The sequence below is a fragment of the Hyla sarda genome, chromosome 10 (genome assembly GCF_029499605.1).
Source record: "Hyla sarda isolate aHylSar1 chromosome 10, aHylSar1.hap1, whole genome shotgun sequence".
Lineage (NCBI taxonomy): Eukaryota > Metazoa > Chordata > Amphibia > Anura > Hylidae > Hyla > Hyla sarda.
The window spans coordinates 4357844-4377911 of NC_079198.1; the positions used below are offsets into that span (position 1 = coordinate 4357844).

Here is a 20068-nt window from a genome sequence, read left to right on the forward strand (position 1 = left end):
AGGGCCGGCAAGTTTGCAACTTTTTATGCAACAAATTTAGACGAAAAAAGCAATATAAATGGTTCGATAAATTTCCCTGTGTGTATATATATATTTATTAGATTTTTATATAGTCGATGGGGGAGATTTAACAAAAACTGAAGAGGAAAATGTTGCAGTTGCCAATAGCAACCGGACTTGTTTTATAGTTCAGAAGCCATTTTAGAAATGAAAGCAGCAATCTTATTGGTTTCTATGTGCAACTGCACCACTCCTCTTCTACACAGGTTTTGATAAATCTCCCCCAATGTTTTATTAGCAGACTGACCAACACCAAAACGTCACAATACACAGCATAAATAAAATACAAATACCAGTGTAATAGACCATGTTAATAACCGAAAAAGGAAGATCAAAACTCTTAAAAGGAGAACTCCAAAATATAAAAATTGTCCTCCATACTGCCAGCAGTAAAAAAAATAAAGATGTACATACCTTCCTCCGCTCCCCCGGGGCCTCCGGTAACAGTCTCCGGTCTCCGCCGCGATCCTCTTCCTGATTGCCGGTGGTCAGAGAGTCATACTGCACTCAGCCAATCACCAGCAGCAGTGAAGTCCCGACTCGGCCGGTGATAGGCAGAGCGGCTTCAGGACACAAAATCCTTCACTACACCAGCACCTGCTGCCGGGGCCGAAAACGTCACACTGCGGCTCAGCCTATCACCGGCCGAGTCGGGACTTCACTACAGCTGGTGATTGGCTGAGCGCAGTATGACTCTCCGACCACCGGCAACCAGGAAGAGGATCGCGGCGGAGACCAGACACGGTTACCGGAGGAAGGTATGTACATCTTTATTTATTTTTTACTGCCGGCAGTATGGGGGACAATTTTTATATTCTGGAGTTCCCCTTTAAATGACTCAGCGTCTGCTTTGACATCCTTAGAAACTTTGGGGGAGATTTATCGAAACTTGCAAAAGTTTACCAGTTGCTCCAGAGCAACCAATCAGATCACTTTTATTCTTCAGAGGCCTTTTAAAAATCAAACATGTCATCTGATTAGTTGCTATGGGCAGCTGGTCAACTTTTCCTCTGTACAGGTCTTAATAAATCTCCCTCCTGTGGTTCTGATTTTAAGGTTAATATCTATTCCTGCAGCCCCATTGACCTTCACCATTAACAGACTGCAGATTGTATGAAAGCTGTGGCAGAAGTTTCGAGTTATAGCACTTTCCAAGAAGGGCAATAGAAATACTACAGCACACACCGCCATAAGACGCACCGGTCTTTAGAAGCAGGTGCTGTGCGGCATATGGCCTGGTGATCCTTTAGTCTGTATTATACTGTATAATCATTACCATTAAGGACTACGCTCTGTGGTGACTTTATAAGGCTGGGTCCCATCGAATACAGCCATAGATAGACATTACTAACCACAGGAGCAGGATTAATCTGCAACCAAAAGTGTCTCAAGGTATGAAAGGCAGGAATTGCATTCATACACTGATGTCGCCCTGCAAGACTAGAGATCCCCTTGTAAATGATGTCCAAATAACAAATATAGCTGGCCATATACATAAGATAAAAAAATTTTACTAAAATCGACAATGCCATGTCTATGGGGTCATCCTGACAGTATGCCAACAGTGGAGAGAAAGCACAACTGGGCATGTTAGATTTAATCATGCTCGATCTTCTGGTCCAAAAGTAAATACTGATGACACCATAAAAGGTGTCATTCCCTTTTGCCCTCCAAAGACTGGCAAGGCCAAGTACTATCTCGTGTAACACCAAAGTGGTATGCCGGCAGCACAACTATTTTTGTAATTTTCTATGGGTGCAGAAAAAAAAAAAAAAAAGACACCATACTCACCCTGCCAAATCCCCCGCTGCTGCTTTTCCAACAAATCCAAATGTCAGCTGCTTCCTAGTTCGTGCGACGTGTCTTCCCCACAGGAACTTCCGGTCTCAGTCATTGGCTGAGCAGGCTTTTGCTGTGAGGCAACATGTCAAAAGGAACCAGCCGAGAGCAGCTAGAGGCAGGCAAGCATGGTTTCCTTCACTCTTACAGCACCCTGAGCCAAATATAAATAAAATGTGTCGCCAGAATACCACTTTAAAAAAGCACAACCTAGCTAGCCAGCAATTGGAGAAAGCATTTTCATACAGCAGCCAAGACAACAAATGAAATTCAGATATTAGAATAAAACTGCTTGCTGCTCAGATTTCAACACGACAATAATTCACAGCAAAAGTAAATCAAACCAACAAAAACAAATCACCACACAATATGAATGGTAGCAAAATGATCAACAGTATGAAACCAAGGATGCTTAATGCGCAAATGTAAAACATTCAACTGTGGGTGCATACAGTGAACACCATTAGGAAGACAGTACAGAATAACCCCTCTAAATACATCACAAATTCTCACTGGGTTGCCAATGACTAAGAGGATTTCCTCCCAAATTTTATAAATGACCGTATCTTATCACCCTAACTTGTCTCAGCAAGGGCCAATTTCCCTTGCAGAATTCATTAATGGATTCTGGTAATCTCCTCAAGTCATATGGACATGCCAGAGGATGGTGGAGTAGGGGGAGATTGGACCACAGTGAATTTTCATAACTACAGGGAAGAGAAACCCCCTTCACCTCCATATAGTAAATTTCATCAATGAAACTCGAACACAACAACGCGCCTTTCAAATGAATGACATTTTGCTTATGTAGTAAAATGTTATTGCTGGTGATTTCAATTCACACAAAAAAATCCCAAAAGGTGGTGAGAAAGACTCACTACAGAACAGCCAAGTCATATGCTATGAAAGTACTCTTGGTATACCCAAATCTGTCAAAATACAACAGAAACAAAAAAAATAAAACAAAAAACAACAACAACAACAACAACAAAACAGCTGCTACAGCAGAGCACAAAAATGTATGAACAAAAAACACAACTGAATTAAACTTAGACTTACACCCAGACTTCTGAATTTCTAATATATGGACATTTATTAGTTTTGGATGGAAATCCTCTTTAAAACTTCACCAATGCAGATCACAAAGTGACAAGATGAAAGGCCACTGAATCAGGAGATGAAAAGGCATCCAAGCCAATTCACCATCTATCCAAGCACAGCTGTAGTGAAACCTACCTGTCACTACTGGTACTACTGCTGCTGCTGAGAGAATCACTACTAGACGATCTACTCCGTGAGCCACTGCCGCTGGGGGATCTGGCAGGCCTAGAAGCTTGGCTAGCCAGCCTCTGAGGGGACTGGTTCCTTGACTGGGATGAATGAGGTGAGCGACTCCTACTGTGCTGGTAGTTCCGTTCAGGCCGTCTGCCACGTACCTCCCTTGAAACGTCATTTCTGTAAATATCCCTGTGCACTACACTGGGCAATGTAAACTGCTCCCGGGTCCTAGACTCATAACGTGGATCATGAGCATCAAAACGGCTTGGACTCCGGCGAGAATTATAGTATATTCCATGTTGTAAGGTCCGATCACGTGCTGCGTCTCTATAGTAATCCTGATCATAATGTCGTGTCCGTTCAAACCCTCCAGTCCCACGTTCATGGTGTCCATAGGCACTATGTTCATAAGAACGCTCCCGTGTATCAGAAGCCCTGTGGTTAAAAAAAAAAAAAAAGAAAAAAAAAAAACAGGGAGGAACTGATCAATCTCCCATCACAAAAAAATGTATATATATATATATATATTTAAAAAATAAAAAAATAAAAAGCATTTCATGCACTCCAATACGTAACGCCAACTACTACTAACAACATACTAAGTACTGAGTCAATCATAGCTCCACATGTGGAAAGATCCAAAGACAGGTTAATATCACCATTTAATAACACCTGGGGGAGCGCTATCCAAAAGTTAGGTTTTATATCAACTACAAATAACAATGAAGTCTGCTTGACTAATCTGAAGCCATCACTATGTTGATCAGCTAGCTGGCTACAAATGTGTTTTTCGTTTTTGCGTATCCGATAGTAAAATAAATATATATATATATATATATATATATATATATATATATGTTAGGAGAGCGTGGGGGGGACTTTTCATTGGATGTACACTGTTTTTTTTTGTGCATGTTTGTCACATATTTTGGCGCAATTCACCAGTTGCACCTTTTCAATGTGCCTTTTGATGTAGACGTTTATAAAATCTCATCTGTAGTAGAGCACTTCATGGTTACTTTTTTTTTGCAGTGGTCATGAATTTAATATTTGCGTTTTTTTTTTTTTTTTAAACATCAAGGCCCATCATGGGCTGGTTTAAAAAAGTGCTTTCAACAACATTTTATGACATCTGTGGACTTGCGCCTAATTTATCATACTGTGTGCACCTTTTTGATAAATGATATGCAAGTACTCACAAAAAAATAAAAAAAACTACAAACAGGAAGTGTTTCTTATGGTTATAATAAAGGTGCCGTCAGTAATATGTACTTTATTATTCAAGGGGCCGGCTGAAATTTCCAGAAATCCACAAAAAATGTCTGCGCTTTCAAATGGAGTTTTTCAGGGTTCCTCTGGATACATACAGAATATTCCCCATATGAGAGACCAGTGGGCAGCACACATCTTTACTACAGGACATTTCTTCCTGCTGTGTTATTTACACTCACTATACTATTTACAGGGTTTCTTTCTATCCCGTAGCTCTCCTGATCTCCCTTTAGACTCTTCTGTTCAAACAGATGGTTGTTCTTCTATTTGCTGGTAGAGAAAATCAGTCAAAGATATGTGGAAAGAGATGGCTCTTCAATAAATATCCTGGTCTGTGCAGCCTATCTTACATCTCCCAGCCCGGGAGGTTATGATCATGTTTGCAATGTTGATTCTAGGATTCCCCAGGGGTGAAATTAAGGTCTAGCACATTCAATCATACTATAACAAAAATAACAATTTGTATAATAAGATTGTCTTCAGTACCACTGCACTTGTGAAAGGGCTGTGGCAGAATAAACAAGACAATAGATTTTCATTGTCAAGTTATTAGGGAAGCAGAACTACAGATAAAAGTGCCATTTGCTTAGTGTTATAGTTATGACAGACACATCAATACAATTGCTAAGAAAGTTAACAGAGAAAAGAGGTAGAGGAGGAAGCAAAGTTTTAAGGCTGAGAAGACTAAACACTAACAAGCTTTTGATGACTATTAGTGCTAGGTTCTACAGGGGTTAGTGGAAATAAAGGATGACTTTGGGTTAGGAGAGGGGCGGAATATATACAGGGCAGCACATACCAACCTTTTCCGAGTGAGGAAACACGACCTACAATCCCAATTAAATCTAGGGAGTGATTTGAGAACATAACTTCCCCAATTTGGTCCCTTTTTAGGGTACATCCACCTTCTCAATGAGGCAAAAGGGCAAGGGTTTCAAATGACACTTTTGATGAAGAAAAAAAAATAGGTTACCAAACGAAAAAATTTTAAAAAAAGGGAGCAATCCGCAGAGGAATGGTGTCCACCAGGAAGGAAAGCATTACTCTCTCGAACCCTCTGACTTGGATTAAAATTATCCACTGTGGGTTTTGAGACAAAATAGCAAAAAACACGTCCCATGGCAGCTGCTGTTTTCTGGGAAACCATATCCATTAAAGTCCATGTAAGCTTGTAATTCACAAGGTACCGGTAGAGACATCCAAACTTGGTATATCCTCAGATCTCACCCACTTGTACGTCATTTTTTTCATCCCTCTCTTCTCAGACATTTTCAGAATGCATTTTATAATACCATCCTCACTTTGACCATTGTCCAAAGTTCAGGTAGAGTTTGATATCCATAATACATTCCACAAAATATCGTTTTATATTGCCATGAAATAAAATAATTCCCAGCTTTCACTGTGTAAATCCCATGTGTGTAGTCTTCATTCTTCTCAAACTATTCCCATTCAGATTAATACACAATCCAGGGAGGTTAGAAGATACGTCCCAGCGATTGACAATCCATGTCCAAGATCAATTCCACCAGCTGAAAGATTTCACTGAACACCACAGCCCAGTGATCCTATGTAACTCCAAGGATATATCCACACAGACAGCAGCACTATTCCCATAGGGAGGGTAATCCATGGGAATAAACACCATTCTTCCGACTAAAGAAAGTCAGGACTTACATCCAGCCAGCTGCAGGAACACTCCCTTACAAATCCACAAGGCCCCAGCCATTAGGATAAGAATATTTCCAAACCCAAGAGGTAGCACACAGATTTGCCAAAATTTTAAATCCGTCAAGGGGAACCTAAGAGTTTTGTTTGTTTTTTTTCTCACCATATTAAAATACAAAAATACCTGCCTATAGAAACCTTACAACTTACCCATCAAGTCTCCGCTCATAACGTCCTTCCCGTGCATGAAGTGATTGGGGGGGTCCGTAAGTGGGCCCTCCACCACCTCCTCTGAAACCAGAAACCTCTCTACTACGAGATGTTATGGAAACTGTCTCATCCAAAACACGGGCAGCTCCCGGAATAGTGCCCGGTTCATTATAATCCGTCCGTAGGTCTCTGTCCCCCATTTTGTTGACAGCATTGTGTGCTTTCTGTGCACTTTTAATATCCACAAAATCCACAAACGCTGCCACACCACCATCAGATCCACGTTTAGGTAAGATTTTGACACTTTCAACGCGTCCATATCTGTAGAAGAGAAAAAGAAGAAAGGAAAAAAAATTATAAGAACACATTACACCATAACCAGAGTCAAGGCATATTAAAAGTTATGCTGTACCCTACTAGCTCTACTGATCAAACACCACATGTTTTGCATTATGCAGATGTAAATGTCGCTACACCTTAGGATCTGCTTATTTCTGAGTTTAAGTTCCAAGACCTGTGTTACAGATTCTGTTACATATGACGGGAGAAAAAAACTACAGCAATATTTTTTCTGCCAGTAAAATGACAGACACCAGTGTGTGTCAATGGGGTCCACTGAATGTAGATGGCATCCATTGTCTGATCCATCATAGGAGCAGATAAACAGAATTCAAGCTGTGATGATGCAACAGAAATATGGATATCAGAATGCAGAAGTAAACGCAGCCTTAATCTACGAACATGTAAAGATTTATTGGACCAGTGAAAGCTTTCCAATATTAACCAAACTATTAAATTTATCTTCGCGAATGTAAGAAGCTTTTTTTTTTCTAGCAGGTCTTAACCTGCTTAGACTATAACCTCTCTCTAAAAAAGTGAACATTTCAGCCTAAAGGTTTACTAATAGCTGAAAATGTTTGCATTCTGTCCTTACACCTGGTAAGTTAAACACCTTATGTAAGCAGGGTAGAAAGCAACAACCACACCCCATGTTTCATGCCCAAACTCGCTTTAACTATTAAGAAAAGGGTGTTAAGTTGCAGCAAAATCAACATCACTTACATTGAAAGAAACAGAGATTGCATTTGCTAAATAATCAGGACACCATTTTACATACAGCAATCACTTACGAAAGCTAGTGATGCTCTCAGATACAAACCTGCAGAAATGTAAATCTGGTCCCTATTCTACAAGGAAAAAAAAGTTCTGGATGTTCTATAGAACAGATATACAGTATATTTGGAAAAGATGAATCGACCTTGTTCGTTTGACCAATAAAATCTCACATTTCAATGTTTTATCTTATTGGATCAGGTATAAACTGCTAATAGGTTGGGATGCCTTTCTATAATACTTCATGCCCTGAACAACCCAATTTTGGGAATAATCAAAAGGTAAATGACAACAAGCCACAATTGGGCAACACTAGGATTTCATCATTTGACAAGATGATGATGGGGTTCACTATATGGTAGGTTCGCATATTAATTTTCCCTTGGACATGGCAGAAACCTGAGGAATACCTCAGACCACTGATTTTTTTGCTGCGTATACTGCTGTGGATCTGCATCCTGGCTTCTAAACACTCTGAGATCTGATAGGCTGTACATACCCAGGCTTCTAAGGCTGATCAGCTATGGCTTTGCTTGGTTCACATAATAGATTTAAAATCCTAATCCTTCCAGTACATATCAGCTGCTGTATGTTCCACAGGAAGTTCTTTTCTTTTTGAATGTCCTTTCTGTCTGACCACAGTGCTCTCTGCTGACACCTCTGTCTATGTCAGGAACTGTCCAAAGCATGAGAGGTTTGCTATGGGGATTTGCTCCTAAAATGGACAGAGGTGTCAGCAGAGAGCACTGTGGTCAGACAGAAAGGAAATTCAAAAAGAAAAGAACTTACTGTGGAACATACAGCAGCTGATAAGAACTGGAAGGATTAAGATTTTTCAATAGAAGTAATTTACAAATATGTATAACTTTCTGGCACCGGTTGATTAAAAAAAAATTCTAGTGGAGTACCCTTTTAAAGTGGTTGTCCAGCCACAAGTTTTTTTTTAAATGGTACAGCTTGGGGAAATCTTCATACCTTCTGGTCCCTGTCAACATGTAACTGCTGCAGCTAGTCACCAATGCAGGCCATGATTAGCTGCAGGTCTCATGTCCGTGATGATAAGAACCAGGAAGTATGGAGACTTGGAGACACCATTAGATCGGGAGCGGCAAAGGATCAGTAAGGAGAATACGACAATACAGGAGGCACTGAAAAGGGTGCAGCGGTGGCTTAATAAGACTAATAACTTGTATGACTTGACACTACTTCGAGCTGTCTAATTAAAAGTGGTCAAGAATGCTAATATCTATGGCACTAAAAGTCTAACTTGTAAAATATACTTGCTCAAAATGTATAATGGTCATTACTTGCACTGGGATCAGGTAATGTTTAATCAGAAGAGAAGAAAACTGAAATATTAGCAACACCGGGAATTATTGTCAATGCCCTCAAATATTTTTTTTTTTCCAAATGTATTTGCCTTTTTTAAAAGCAACCAGGGGCGCATATTTCCATGAAATGCCAACATAATGCTGTAAAATAGGGAGCAATCTATTGTTATATCAAACAATAAAACAAACTGCATAACACAGGATCAAACAATGCATAAAACTAGTCAACGTGTTTCTCCACGAGTCAACACAACATACAGTAGGAGGAAAAGCAATAAAACAAACAAGTCCGTCGGTCCTTTTCTACTGATGAAATCGCCAGGGTTATGACACCGTTTAAAGACACATCATGGTACCTTAGACGGGGGATTTCTGGGTCGTTGGGCCGATTGAGAGTTACCTAATGGTGCGGACCTTGCTTTCTGGGGAGACCGGAGACATGGGGGTGATTAGGTTTGAGCATATGAATATATATCCACATCGTTGGGGACCCATTGGGGTACGGCACAAACTTACCTGGACTTCTTATGAGCACGAAGGGCAGTTTTGAAAATGTAGGGGAGGTTGGGAATTGTTGTATGGGTTTTTGTTCCGGAACAATACAGCTGCTTATTTTGTCTGCACTCTATCGCAGAGTTATGCTGACTGACGTCTTTCCTGTCTGCTAGTATGTTCCGCGTTTGGCTATCTTTGGTCGGGAATGTCCGACTCGATTGCATCGTTTGTAATAGTTGTGAAAATTCTAATAAAGATTTATTGTAAAAAAAAAAAAAAAAAACAAGTCTGAAGTCCTGATTGTAACACAAGTAATACAATGTATATAAAATGTACTCTATATAGGGACTAAACTGCTAGCAAAATATCTATGTGATGGCCACATAGTTGCTCTTTGTAGTCCTTCCTATGCAGGAGTCCAGCATCAGCGAAGTCTTGATAGCAGGGTATAAAAACACAGATGATATCACTATGCACAACATATCTCTATAACCAATACAGAAAACCATGTTCCAGAATTTGTCTTTCAGTGACAATCTGGGCTGTATGTGGTGACTCAATACTAAGGCATGTACATTCACATACTTGCATAATCATTAACCATTAGCCTAGATAACATGATCTCCAACCTGCGGACCTCCAGATGTTGCAAAACTACAACTCCCAGCATGCCCGGACAGCCGTTGGCTGTCCGGGCATGCTGGGAGTTGTAGTTTTGCAACATCTGGAGGTCCGCAGGTTGAAGACCACTGATCTAGATAAAACTGACAGAGCAACAGCAATGGGGAAAAAAAGGACCAGGGGAGTGCAAAGTTCAGAGACAAATGCAACCACTTGTGATCCCTACATTCTGTCAATCCTAGAGAATCCTCACAAACATTAGCTACTCCGAAAAAGATGGTGAAAGTGTCCGAGCGACTCGATGGAAGAAGCTCCACGATAACAATTACACAAGCTGCAGCGTAGGAGCATGTCAGGCCAGCAGATTCCTCCCAGCACTACACTGATGTTTATGCCGAGAGCTGCTCACAAAGATCCATCTGTACCCAGTATTGTTCTCAGACAATGTACAGGAATAGCTTCAGGATACTGCACTTATTTTGAGCAGAGGCTTTTTTAATATAACGAATGGAAATTAGGAATATAAAAGCAAAACACAACTTAATATGCCATATAATAAAAGCATACAGGAGCGAGAACTACCCCACCCTGCAGTCACATCACTAGAGTATTCCTTATTGCTTACGATGGAGAACATTTTGGATTTACATCATGAATATAATTCGGAGCTGTAATAGTGGTTTACCAGGAGCCGTCCGATCCAATTGTTTTTTTTTTATTTTTTATTTTTTTCTCAAAGGGTATTTAGCATGTGGGAAATGACAGTAAACACACCATTGAAGCAATCAGGGAGCAATTCAGATGTAAAATATACAAGAGAAGGGCATTTATGCAACAAAAGGCTCTGTAACTGCAGATATTGGACAATAAAAGCCATTCCCACCCTATACAATGGCAAACTGCTGTTTACACATTCCCAAGGACAATGCAGCTTTAAGAGGAGAATACCCAACAATTTCTAAATAAATAAAAAAAATGCTGCATTACACGACACATGACGGCACATGTTCTTCTATGGGGATCTAACTCTCTCCATAAGGGGCTTTTATGAAAGGAACTTCAAATATATCCACCGGTTGGGGGATGGGTGGGAACAAGGAGCAGATATAACAAAAACAATATGCAGAAGGGAAAGCGGCTAAAAGCGACTGTCTGGAGAGGTGTCGGCACCAGCCCTGTCTCTCCACTTGTATGTACGGTAAAGGGCTGAGATATTTTTTCGTTATTTTAAGATGCAAGGCACGATTCCTGGGTTCAGAGGCATTACCATGTAAAACAACTATTATGAAAAATCACAGCGGCTCCACGGTGTACACACACGGCAGATGCCCTGCTTTAAATAAAAGACGCTTATTGTGAACACGCCATCTAAATCCCTCCCTCGCTGCATCTCTTAGCAACATCTCCATGGTAACTTTGGGCACAATATTTAAAGCCCTTTTCGGTTGCTGTGAAAATCCTAGCAACACAAGAGGCTTTATTTGCTCAATCCTGCAGAGTACAAAATGTCAGATTAATCTGGGGCTCCAAAAATAACCTGTGCTGAAGGCAAGAGGAACCCTCCTGGCGTACAAAGCTGCCCAAATGTTACAGCGTCACTGCAGAGACAAGAGGGAGAGGCTAGGGAGGAATATGGCGTAGTGGAGGGAAGAGTCTGTGTACACAACTTGTGCCCGGATCGCAGACATTGGGGGTTTGCTGTTTTCTGTAAACCAGGAAGGTGCTGGTCGCCATTTTAAGGAGATCCTGCACTTCAGATCTGCAGAACCCATCACTCTGGATACTATGGGTGGGAGCAGGGAGGTCACTGCTGGGAATTATCCATACAAGGATGAAGAGCGAGAGATGCAGGGATCACAGCTCCCCCTCCCCCACTGTACAAAAGGCTAAAGGCATGTTAATGTTTTTGTGCATGGGAACAACAAGGGCATTGCCCCCTCCCCAGTTACATTCACATGTGGGACTCCCAGGGACTATAGTGTATCTACTCCTATCTTTGCCACCCCCTGGGCAGAACAGGTTCCTGGCCCGAGATTCCCACGAAATCCAGGACCATTAGCCATCATGAATGAAGTGCAATGAAATCCTGCAGCTCTCCATCCCCCACACACACAAAAAAAAATTTACAGGGGAGGAAGGGTAAAATGTTTAATAATTCACCAGCCCGAGAACGAAATCACAAACATGCGTCTGAACCTTCTGCCAGCACAGAGTGGTGCACACTTTCCTATACACGCACTGCAACAGCCCCTCTGCCCTGTATAAACACAGAGAGGTAACCACCGCTATAGATATACACACAGGCTACACTTACCAAGTAAATACAAATGCAGCTTCATGTCTGCACCAATACAAATCCCACAACCCAGCAAGCCCATGATGTGCTCCAGCAGGACTGCACTATACGTATACACCAGGCTCACATCCAGGAAACAAGAAGATTCTGCACGTGCCATAAATTTGTGCACCCCTGCTGCCCATGTTCACACAAACACACAGAGGATGCGGCGCAGAAATACAAAGAGACGTACGCCATGAAAATACACGCCATGGAGGAGTGCGGCAGAAGACGAACATCGAAGCTGTATACCCCCTGCAGCAATTATATATACACAGATCAGGGAAGGTGGGAGACATTGGTGAGGGAGCGGCAGGCCCCAGGAGAGGCATCACCATGCTCCGCTATGGTGTACAGTCAGGGAAAAGGGCATCAGAGGAGGCCAAGAAGCCCGGTAAAGTCAGGCCACAAAGGGCGACCAGCACCAACTGTGCTACAGATAAAGGGAAATGAAGGAAGTGCCACCACTGGGTCCAAGCCAGGTATGGTGGCTAGAGCTATGGGAACATCTGGTCCAGTCACACAACCACCTGAGATGGAAGAACATGAAATCTAGTCATACAACACCCAAGATGGGAGAGTATGTAAGGTCCAGTCACACAACAAGTGGAGAATCCAGTCATGAAACCGCCAGAGATAGGGGAGCGTTAGATCCAGTCATGTAACCACCAGGGATTGGGGAACATGAGGTCCAGTCATGTCACCACCAGAGATGGGGGAGCATTGGGTTGAGTCATGTCACCACCAGAGATGGGGTGAGCATTGGGTCCAGTCATGTAACCACCAGAGATGGGGGAGCGTTGGGTCCAGTCAAGTAACCACCAGAGATGGGGGCGCAATGGGGCCAGTCATGTAACCACCAGAGATGGGGGCGCAATGGGGCCAGTCAAGTAACCACCAGAGATGGGGGCGCAATGGGGCCAGTCAAGTAACCACCAGAGATGGGGGCGCAATGGGGCCAGTCATGTAACCACCAGAGATGGGGGAGCGTTGGGTAGAGTCATTTAACCACCAGAGATGGGGGAGCATTGGGTCCAGTCAAGTAACCAGAGATGGGGGAGCGTTGGGTCCAGTCATGTAACCACCAGAGATGGGGGAGCATTGGGTCCAGTCATGTAACCACCAGAGATGGGGGAGCATTGGGTCCAGTCATGTAACCACCAGAGATGGGGGAGCATTGGGTCCAGTCATGTAACCACCAGAGATGGGGGAGCATTGGGTCCAGTCATGTAACCACCAGAGATGGGGGAGCATTGGGTCCAGTCATGTAACCACCAGAGATGGGGGAGCATTGGGTCCAGTCATGTAACCACCAGAGATGGGGGAGCATTGGGTCCAGTCATGTAACCACCAGAGATGGGGGAGCATTGGGTCCAGTCATGTAACCACCAGAGATGGGGGAGCATTGGGTCCAGTCATGTAACCACCAGAGATGGGGGAGCATTGGGCCCAGTCATGTAACCACCAGAGATGGGGAGCATTAGGTCCACTCGTGTAATCAGCACAGGTAGTGGTGGTGTCAAGTCCAGTCATTTAGATCCAGGGAGATATTGGTCTGGTCATACAGCCTCAAAAAGGTGGAATGTGGGGAATTTGTCCCATAGGGTACCAGAAGCGATTAACTTTTAGTCACCACCACCAAGATCCATTCAGTCACTTTTCTCACAATCTGTACAGCAAGTAACATCTCAGAAACAGCACAATCTCTATAGCCAATGGACATTCAAATATATAGGAGGTAAATGCTGCTAGAAGCTCTGGTGCATTCAATATAATAGGGAAAAAACTAAATCTGAGATAAATCCTGTTAGGGACCGCCAGTATAATCGGGGTACTGCACGTAATATCAGGGTACAGACGGTATCTGAGGTAAATCCTGTCTGATACTGGTGTATATCCAGATTTCTGAGGTAAATCCCATCAGGTAATGCCGGTATAATTGGGGTGCAGCATGTTTTATCAGGGTACAGCCCGATTTCTGAGGAAAATCCTGTCAGGTATGGCCATATAATATGGGTACAATCGGTATCTGAAGTAAATCCTGTCAGGTACTATCGGGGTAAAGGCCGGTACATGAGGTAAATTCTGTATAATCAGGGTAGAGCATGTATTATCAGGGTACATAAAGCCTGTCAGGTACTGCTGAATATCTGGGGTACAGCCAGATATCTGAGGTAAATCCCATCAGGTAGAGCCGGTATATTTGGGGTACAGCCAGATATCTGAGGTAAATCCCATCAGGTAGAGCCGGTATATTTGGGGTACAGCCAGATATCTGAGGCAAATCCCATCAGGTAGAGCCGGTATATTTGGGGTACAGCCAGATATCTGAGGTAAATCCCATCAGGTAGAGCCGGTATATTTGGGGTACAGCCAGATATCTGAGGTAAATCCCATCAGGTAGAGCCGGTATATTTGGGGTACAGCCAGATATCTGAGGTAAATCCCATCAGGTAGAGCCGGTATATTTGGGGTACAGCCAGATATCTGAGGCAAATCCCATCAGGTAGAGCCGGTATATTTGGGGTACAGCCAGATATCTGAGGTAAATCCCATCAGGTAGAGCCGGTATATTTGGGGTACAGCCAGATATCTGAGGTAAATCCCATCAGGTAGAGCCGGTATATTTGGGGTACAGCCAGATATCTGAGGTAAATCCCATCAGGTAGAGCCGGTATATTTGGGGTACAGCCAGATATCTGAGGTAAATCCCATCAGGTAGAGCTGGTATATTTGGGGTACAGCCAGATATCTGAGGTAAATCCCATCAGGTAGAGCCGGTATATTTGGGGTACAGCCAGATATCTGAGGCAAATCCCATCGGGTAGAGCCGGTATAATCGGGGTACAGCATGTACTATGTGGGTACAGCCAGTAACTGAGGTAAATCATGTCAGGTACAGCCGGTATACTCGGAGATCAGCCGAATATGTGAGGTAAATCCTGTCAGGAATCGCCGGTAGGTTCGGTCGGGTACAGCGGGCAGAGGCCCCACTCGTGCACTAACTGTGATCCCGGTAGATCCTCCGCCACGTCGCGGCCACTCACCGTTTGAAATGCTCGATAATCTTGTCATCCCGCACGTTCTCGGGCAAGTTCCCCACCCACAGGTGCCTGGTTTCCCGGACCATGCTGGCTCGGTATCCCGGCTCATGCAGACGGAGGTAGGTGGAGGAGGGCCCCGGAGCCCCACATTGGCGGGCAGGTTGATGAGATTCCCCCGGATTTGCTCGGGTCTTTGCACCGCGCTCTCCCTCCGCCGTGTCCCGGTCACACACTCACAACCAGCCCTTCGGCGCCGACACTAGTTCCACGCATGCGCGACGGCCACTGAGGTGAATGGGGAGCTGAGGGGGTGGTGGAGGGCGGGGCCAATTTGCGCATGCGCGAACACTTTGGTTCCCAGTCTGCGCAGATGCCAGTTGCGACTCTTATCTGTGCGCTTGCGCACTGACACTTGGCTGTGAAATCCTAGTGGGGGGATCGCTGGGAAAATACAGAGGTGGGGGCCTGAGCTCTATAGGAAAGACAGGATCCATTATACAGGGGGCTGCTACTCTCCCTCATACAGAGCACAGAGAGAAGTACAGGCACCTGTATACTACATACAGACATAAGTACACAGGGCACTGCTCTATATATACAGTACATATATATTCATACAGTTCTATATACAGTACCTATATATATTCATACAGTTCTATATACAGTACCTATATATATTCATACAGTTCTATATACAGTACATATATATATTCATACAGTTCTATATACAGTACCTATATATATTCATACAGTTCTATATACAGTACATATAGCTATATATATATTCATACAGTTCTATATACAGTACATATAGCTATATATATATATATTCATACAGTTCTATATACAGTACATATATATATATATATTCATACAGTTCTATATACAGTACATATATATATATTCATACAGTTCTATATACAGTACATATAGCTATATATATATATATATATTCATACAGTTCTATATACAGTACATATATATATATTCATACAGTTCTATATACAGTACATATAGCTATATATATATATATATATATATATTCATACAGTTCTATATACAGTACATATAGCTAAATATATGTGTGTTTATAAAGTTATATATATATATATACAGTATACAGGGCACTGCTCTATATATATACAGTACATATAGCTAAATATATTCATACAGTTCTATTTACAGTACATATAGCTATATATATGTACATACAGTTCTATATACAGTACATACACAGGGCACAATACATACAGCGAGCTATATATACACAGTACATACAGCTCTATATATACAGTACATGCACCTCTACATACACAGTACATACAGCTCTATATATATACAGTACATGCACCTCTACATACACAGTACATACAGCTCTACATATACAGTACATACAACACTATATACAGTACATACAACACTATATACAGTACATACAGCTTTATATATACAGTACATACAACACTATAAACAGTACATACACCTCTATATATACAGTACATACAACACTATATACAGTACATACACCTCTATATATACAGTACATACAACACTATACAGTACATACAACACTATATACAGTACATACACCTCTATATATACAGTACATACAACACTATACAGTACATACAACACTATATACAGTACATACAGCTTTATATATACAGTACATACAACACTATATACAGTACATACACCTCTATATATACAGTACATACAGCTCTATATATACAGTACATACAACACTTTATATACAGTACATACAGCTCCATATGTACAGTACATGCACCTCTACATACACAGTACATATAGCTCTATATATACAGTACATACTACACTATATACAGTACATACAGCTCTATATATACAGTACATACAGCTCTATATATATACAGTACATACTACACTATATACAGTACATACAGCTCTATATACACAGTACATACAGCTCTATATATACAGTACATACAACACTATATACAGTACATACAACACTATATACAGTACATACAGCTCTATATATACAGTACATACAGCTCTATATATATACAGTACATACTACACTATATACAGTACATACAGCTCTATATATACAGTACAGGCAGCTCTATATATACAGTACATACAACACTATATACAGTACATACACCTCTATATATACAGTACATACAGCTCTATATATACAGTATATACAACACTATAAACAGTACATACAGCTCTATATATACAGTACATACAGCTCTATATATACAGTACATACAACACTATATACAGTACATACACATCTATATATACAGTACATACAGCTCTATATATACAGTAAATACAACACTATATACAGTACATACAGCTCTATATATACAGTACATACAGCTCTAAATATACAGTACATACAGCTCTATATATACAGTACATACAACACTATATACAGTACATACACCTCTATATATACAGTACATACACCACTATATATACAGTAAATACAACACTTTATATACAGTACATACAACACTATATACAGTACATACAGCTCTATATATACAGTACATACTACACTATATACAGTACATACAACACTATATACAGTACATACAACACTATATACAGTACATACAGCTTTATATATACAGTACATACAACACTATATACAGTACATACAGCTTTATATATACAGTACATACACCTCTATATATACAGTACATACAGCTCTATATATACAGTACATACAACACTATATACAGTACATACAGCTCTATATATACAGTACATACAGCTCTAAATATACAGTACATACAGCTCTATATATACAGTACATACAACACTATATACAGTACATACACCTCTATATATACAGTACATACACCACTATATATACAGTAAATACAACACTTTATATACAGTACATACAACACTATATACAGTACATACAACACTATATACAGTACATACAGCTTTATATATACAGTACATACAACACTATATACAGTACATACAGCTCTATATATACAGTACACACAGCTCTATATATACAGTACATACACCTCTATATATACAGTACATACAGCTCTATATATACAGTACATACAACACTATATACAGTACATACAGCTCTATATATACAGTACACACAGCTCTATATATACAGTACATACACCTCTATATATACAGTACATACAGCTCTATATATACAGTACATACAACACTATATACAGTACATACAGCTCTATATATACAGTACACACAGCTCTATATATACAGTACATACACCTCTATATATACAGTACATACAGCTCTATATATACAGTACATACAACACTATATACAGTACATACAGCTCTATATATACAGTACATACAGCTCTATATATACAGTAAATACAACACTTTATATACAGTACATACAACACTTTATATACAGTACATACAACACTATATACAGTACATACAACACTATATACAGTACATACAGCTTTATATATACGGTACATACAACACTATATACAGTACATACACCTCTATATATACAGTACATACAGCTCTATATATACAGTAAATACAACACTATATACAGTACATACACCTCTATATATACAGTACATACAGCTCTATATATACAGTACATACAACACTATATACAGTACATACACCTCTATATATACAGTACATACACCTCTATATATACAGTACATACAGCTCTATATATACAGTAAATACAGCTCTATATATACAGTACATACAACACTATATACAGTACATACAGCTCTATATATACAGTACACACAGCTCTATATATACAGTACATACAGCTCTATATATACAGTACATACAGCTCTATATATACAGTACATACAGCTCTATATATACAGTACATACAACACTATATACAGTACATACAGCTCTATATATACAGTACACACAGCTCTATATATACAGTACATACACCTCTATATATACAGTACATACAGCTCTATATATACAGTACATACAACACTATATACAGTACATACAGCTCTATATATACAGTACATACAGCTCTATATATACAGTAAATACAACACTTTATATACAGTACATACAACACTTTATATACAGTACATACAACACTATATACAGTACATACAACACTATATACAGTACATACAGCTTTATATATACGGTACATACAACACTATATACAGTACATACACCTCTATATATACAGTACATACAGCTCTATATATACAGTAAATACAACACTATATACAGTACATACACCTCTATATATACAGTACATACAGCTCTATATATACAGTACATACAACACTATATACAGTACATACACCTCTATATATACAGTACATACACCTCTATATATACAGTACATACAGCTCTATATATACAGTAAATACAACACTTTATATACAGTACATACACCACTATATATACAGTACATACACCACTATATATACAGTACATACAACACTTTATATACAGTACATACAACACTATATACAGTACATACACCTCTATATATACAGTACATACAGCTCTACATATACAGTACATACAACACTATATACAGTACATACAACATTATATACACAGTACATACAGCTCTATATATACAGTACATACAGCTCTATATATACAGTACATACAACACTATATACAGTGCATACAGCTTTATATATACAGTACATACAACACTATATACAGTACATACACCTCTATATATACAGTACATACAGCTCTATATATACAGTACATACAGCTCTATATATACAGTACATACAACACTATATACAGTACATACACCTCTAT

At 40.3% G+C, this 20068-nt stretch overlaps 1 protein-coding gene across 7 annotated transcripts in view; it reads right to left on the reverse strand.

The window, feature by feature from the left end:
* SPEN (spen family transcriptional repressor) overlaps positions 1-15597 on the reverse strand; it is a 60083-nt gene extending 44486 nt beyond the window's left edge. For 3 of the 7 annotated variants that reach the window (XM_056544582.1, XM_056544581.1, XM_056544583.1), the window contains exons 1-3: positions 15273-15597; positions 6328-6648; positions 3136-3612 (exon numbers count right to left, since the gene is read on the reverse strand). In XM_056544582.1, the coding sequence (XP_056400557.1) occupies positions 3136-3612; positions 6328-6648; positions 15273-15355 (881 nt within the window). In that variant the 5' untranslated portion in view covers positions 15356-15597. The other 4 variants (XM_056544586.1, XM_056544585.1, XM_056544584.1 and 1 more) reach the window with 3 other exon arrangements.
* Positions 15598-20068: the final 4471 nt, after the last annotated feature.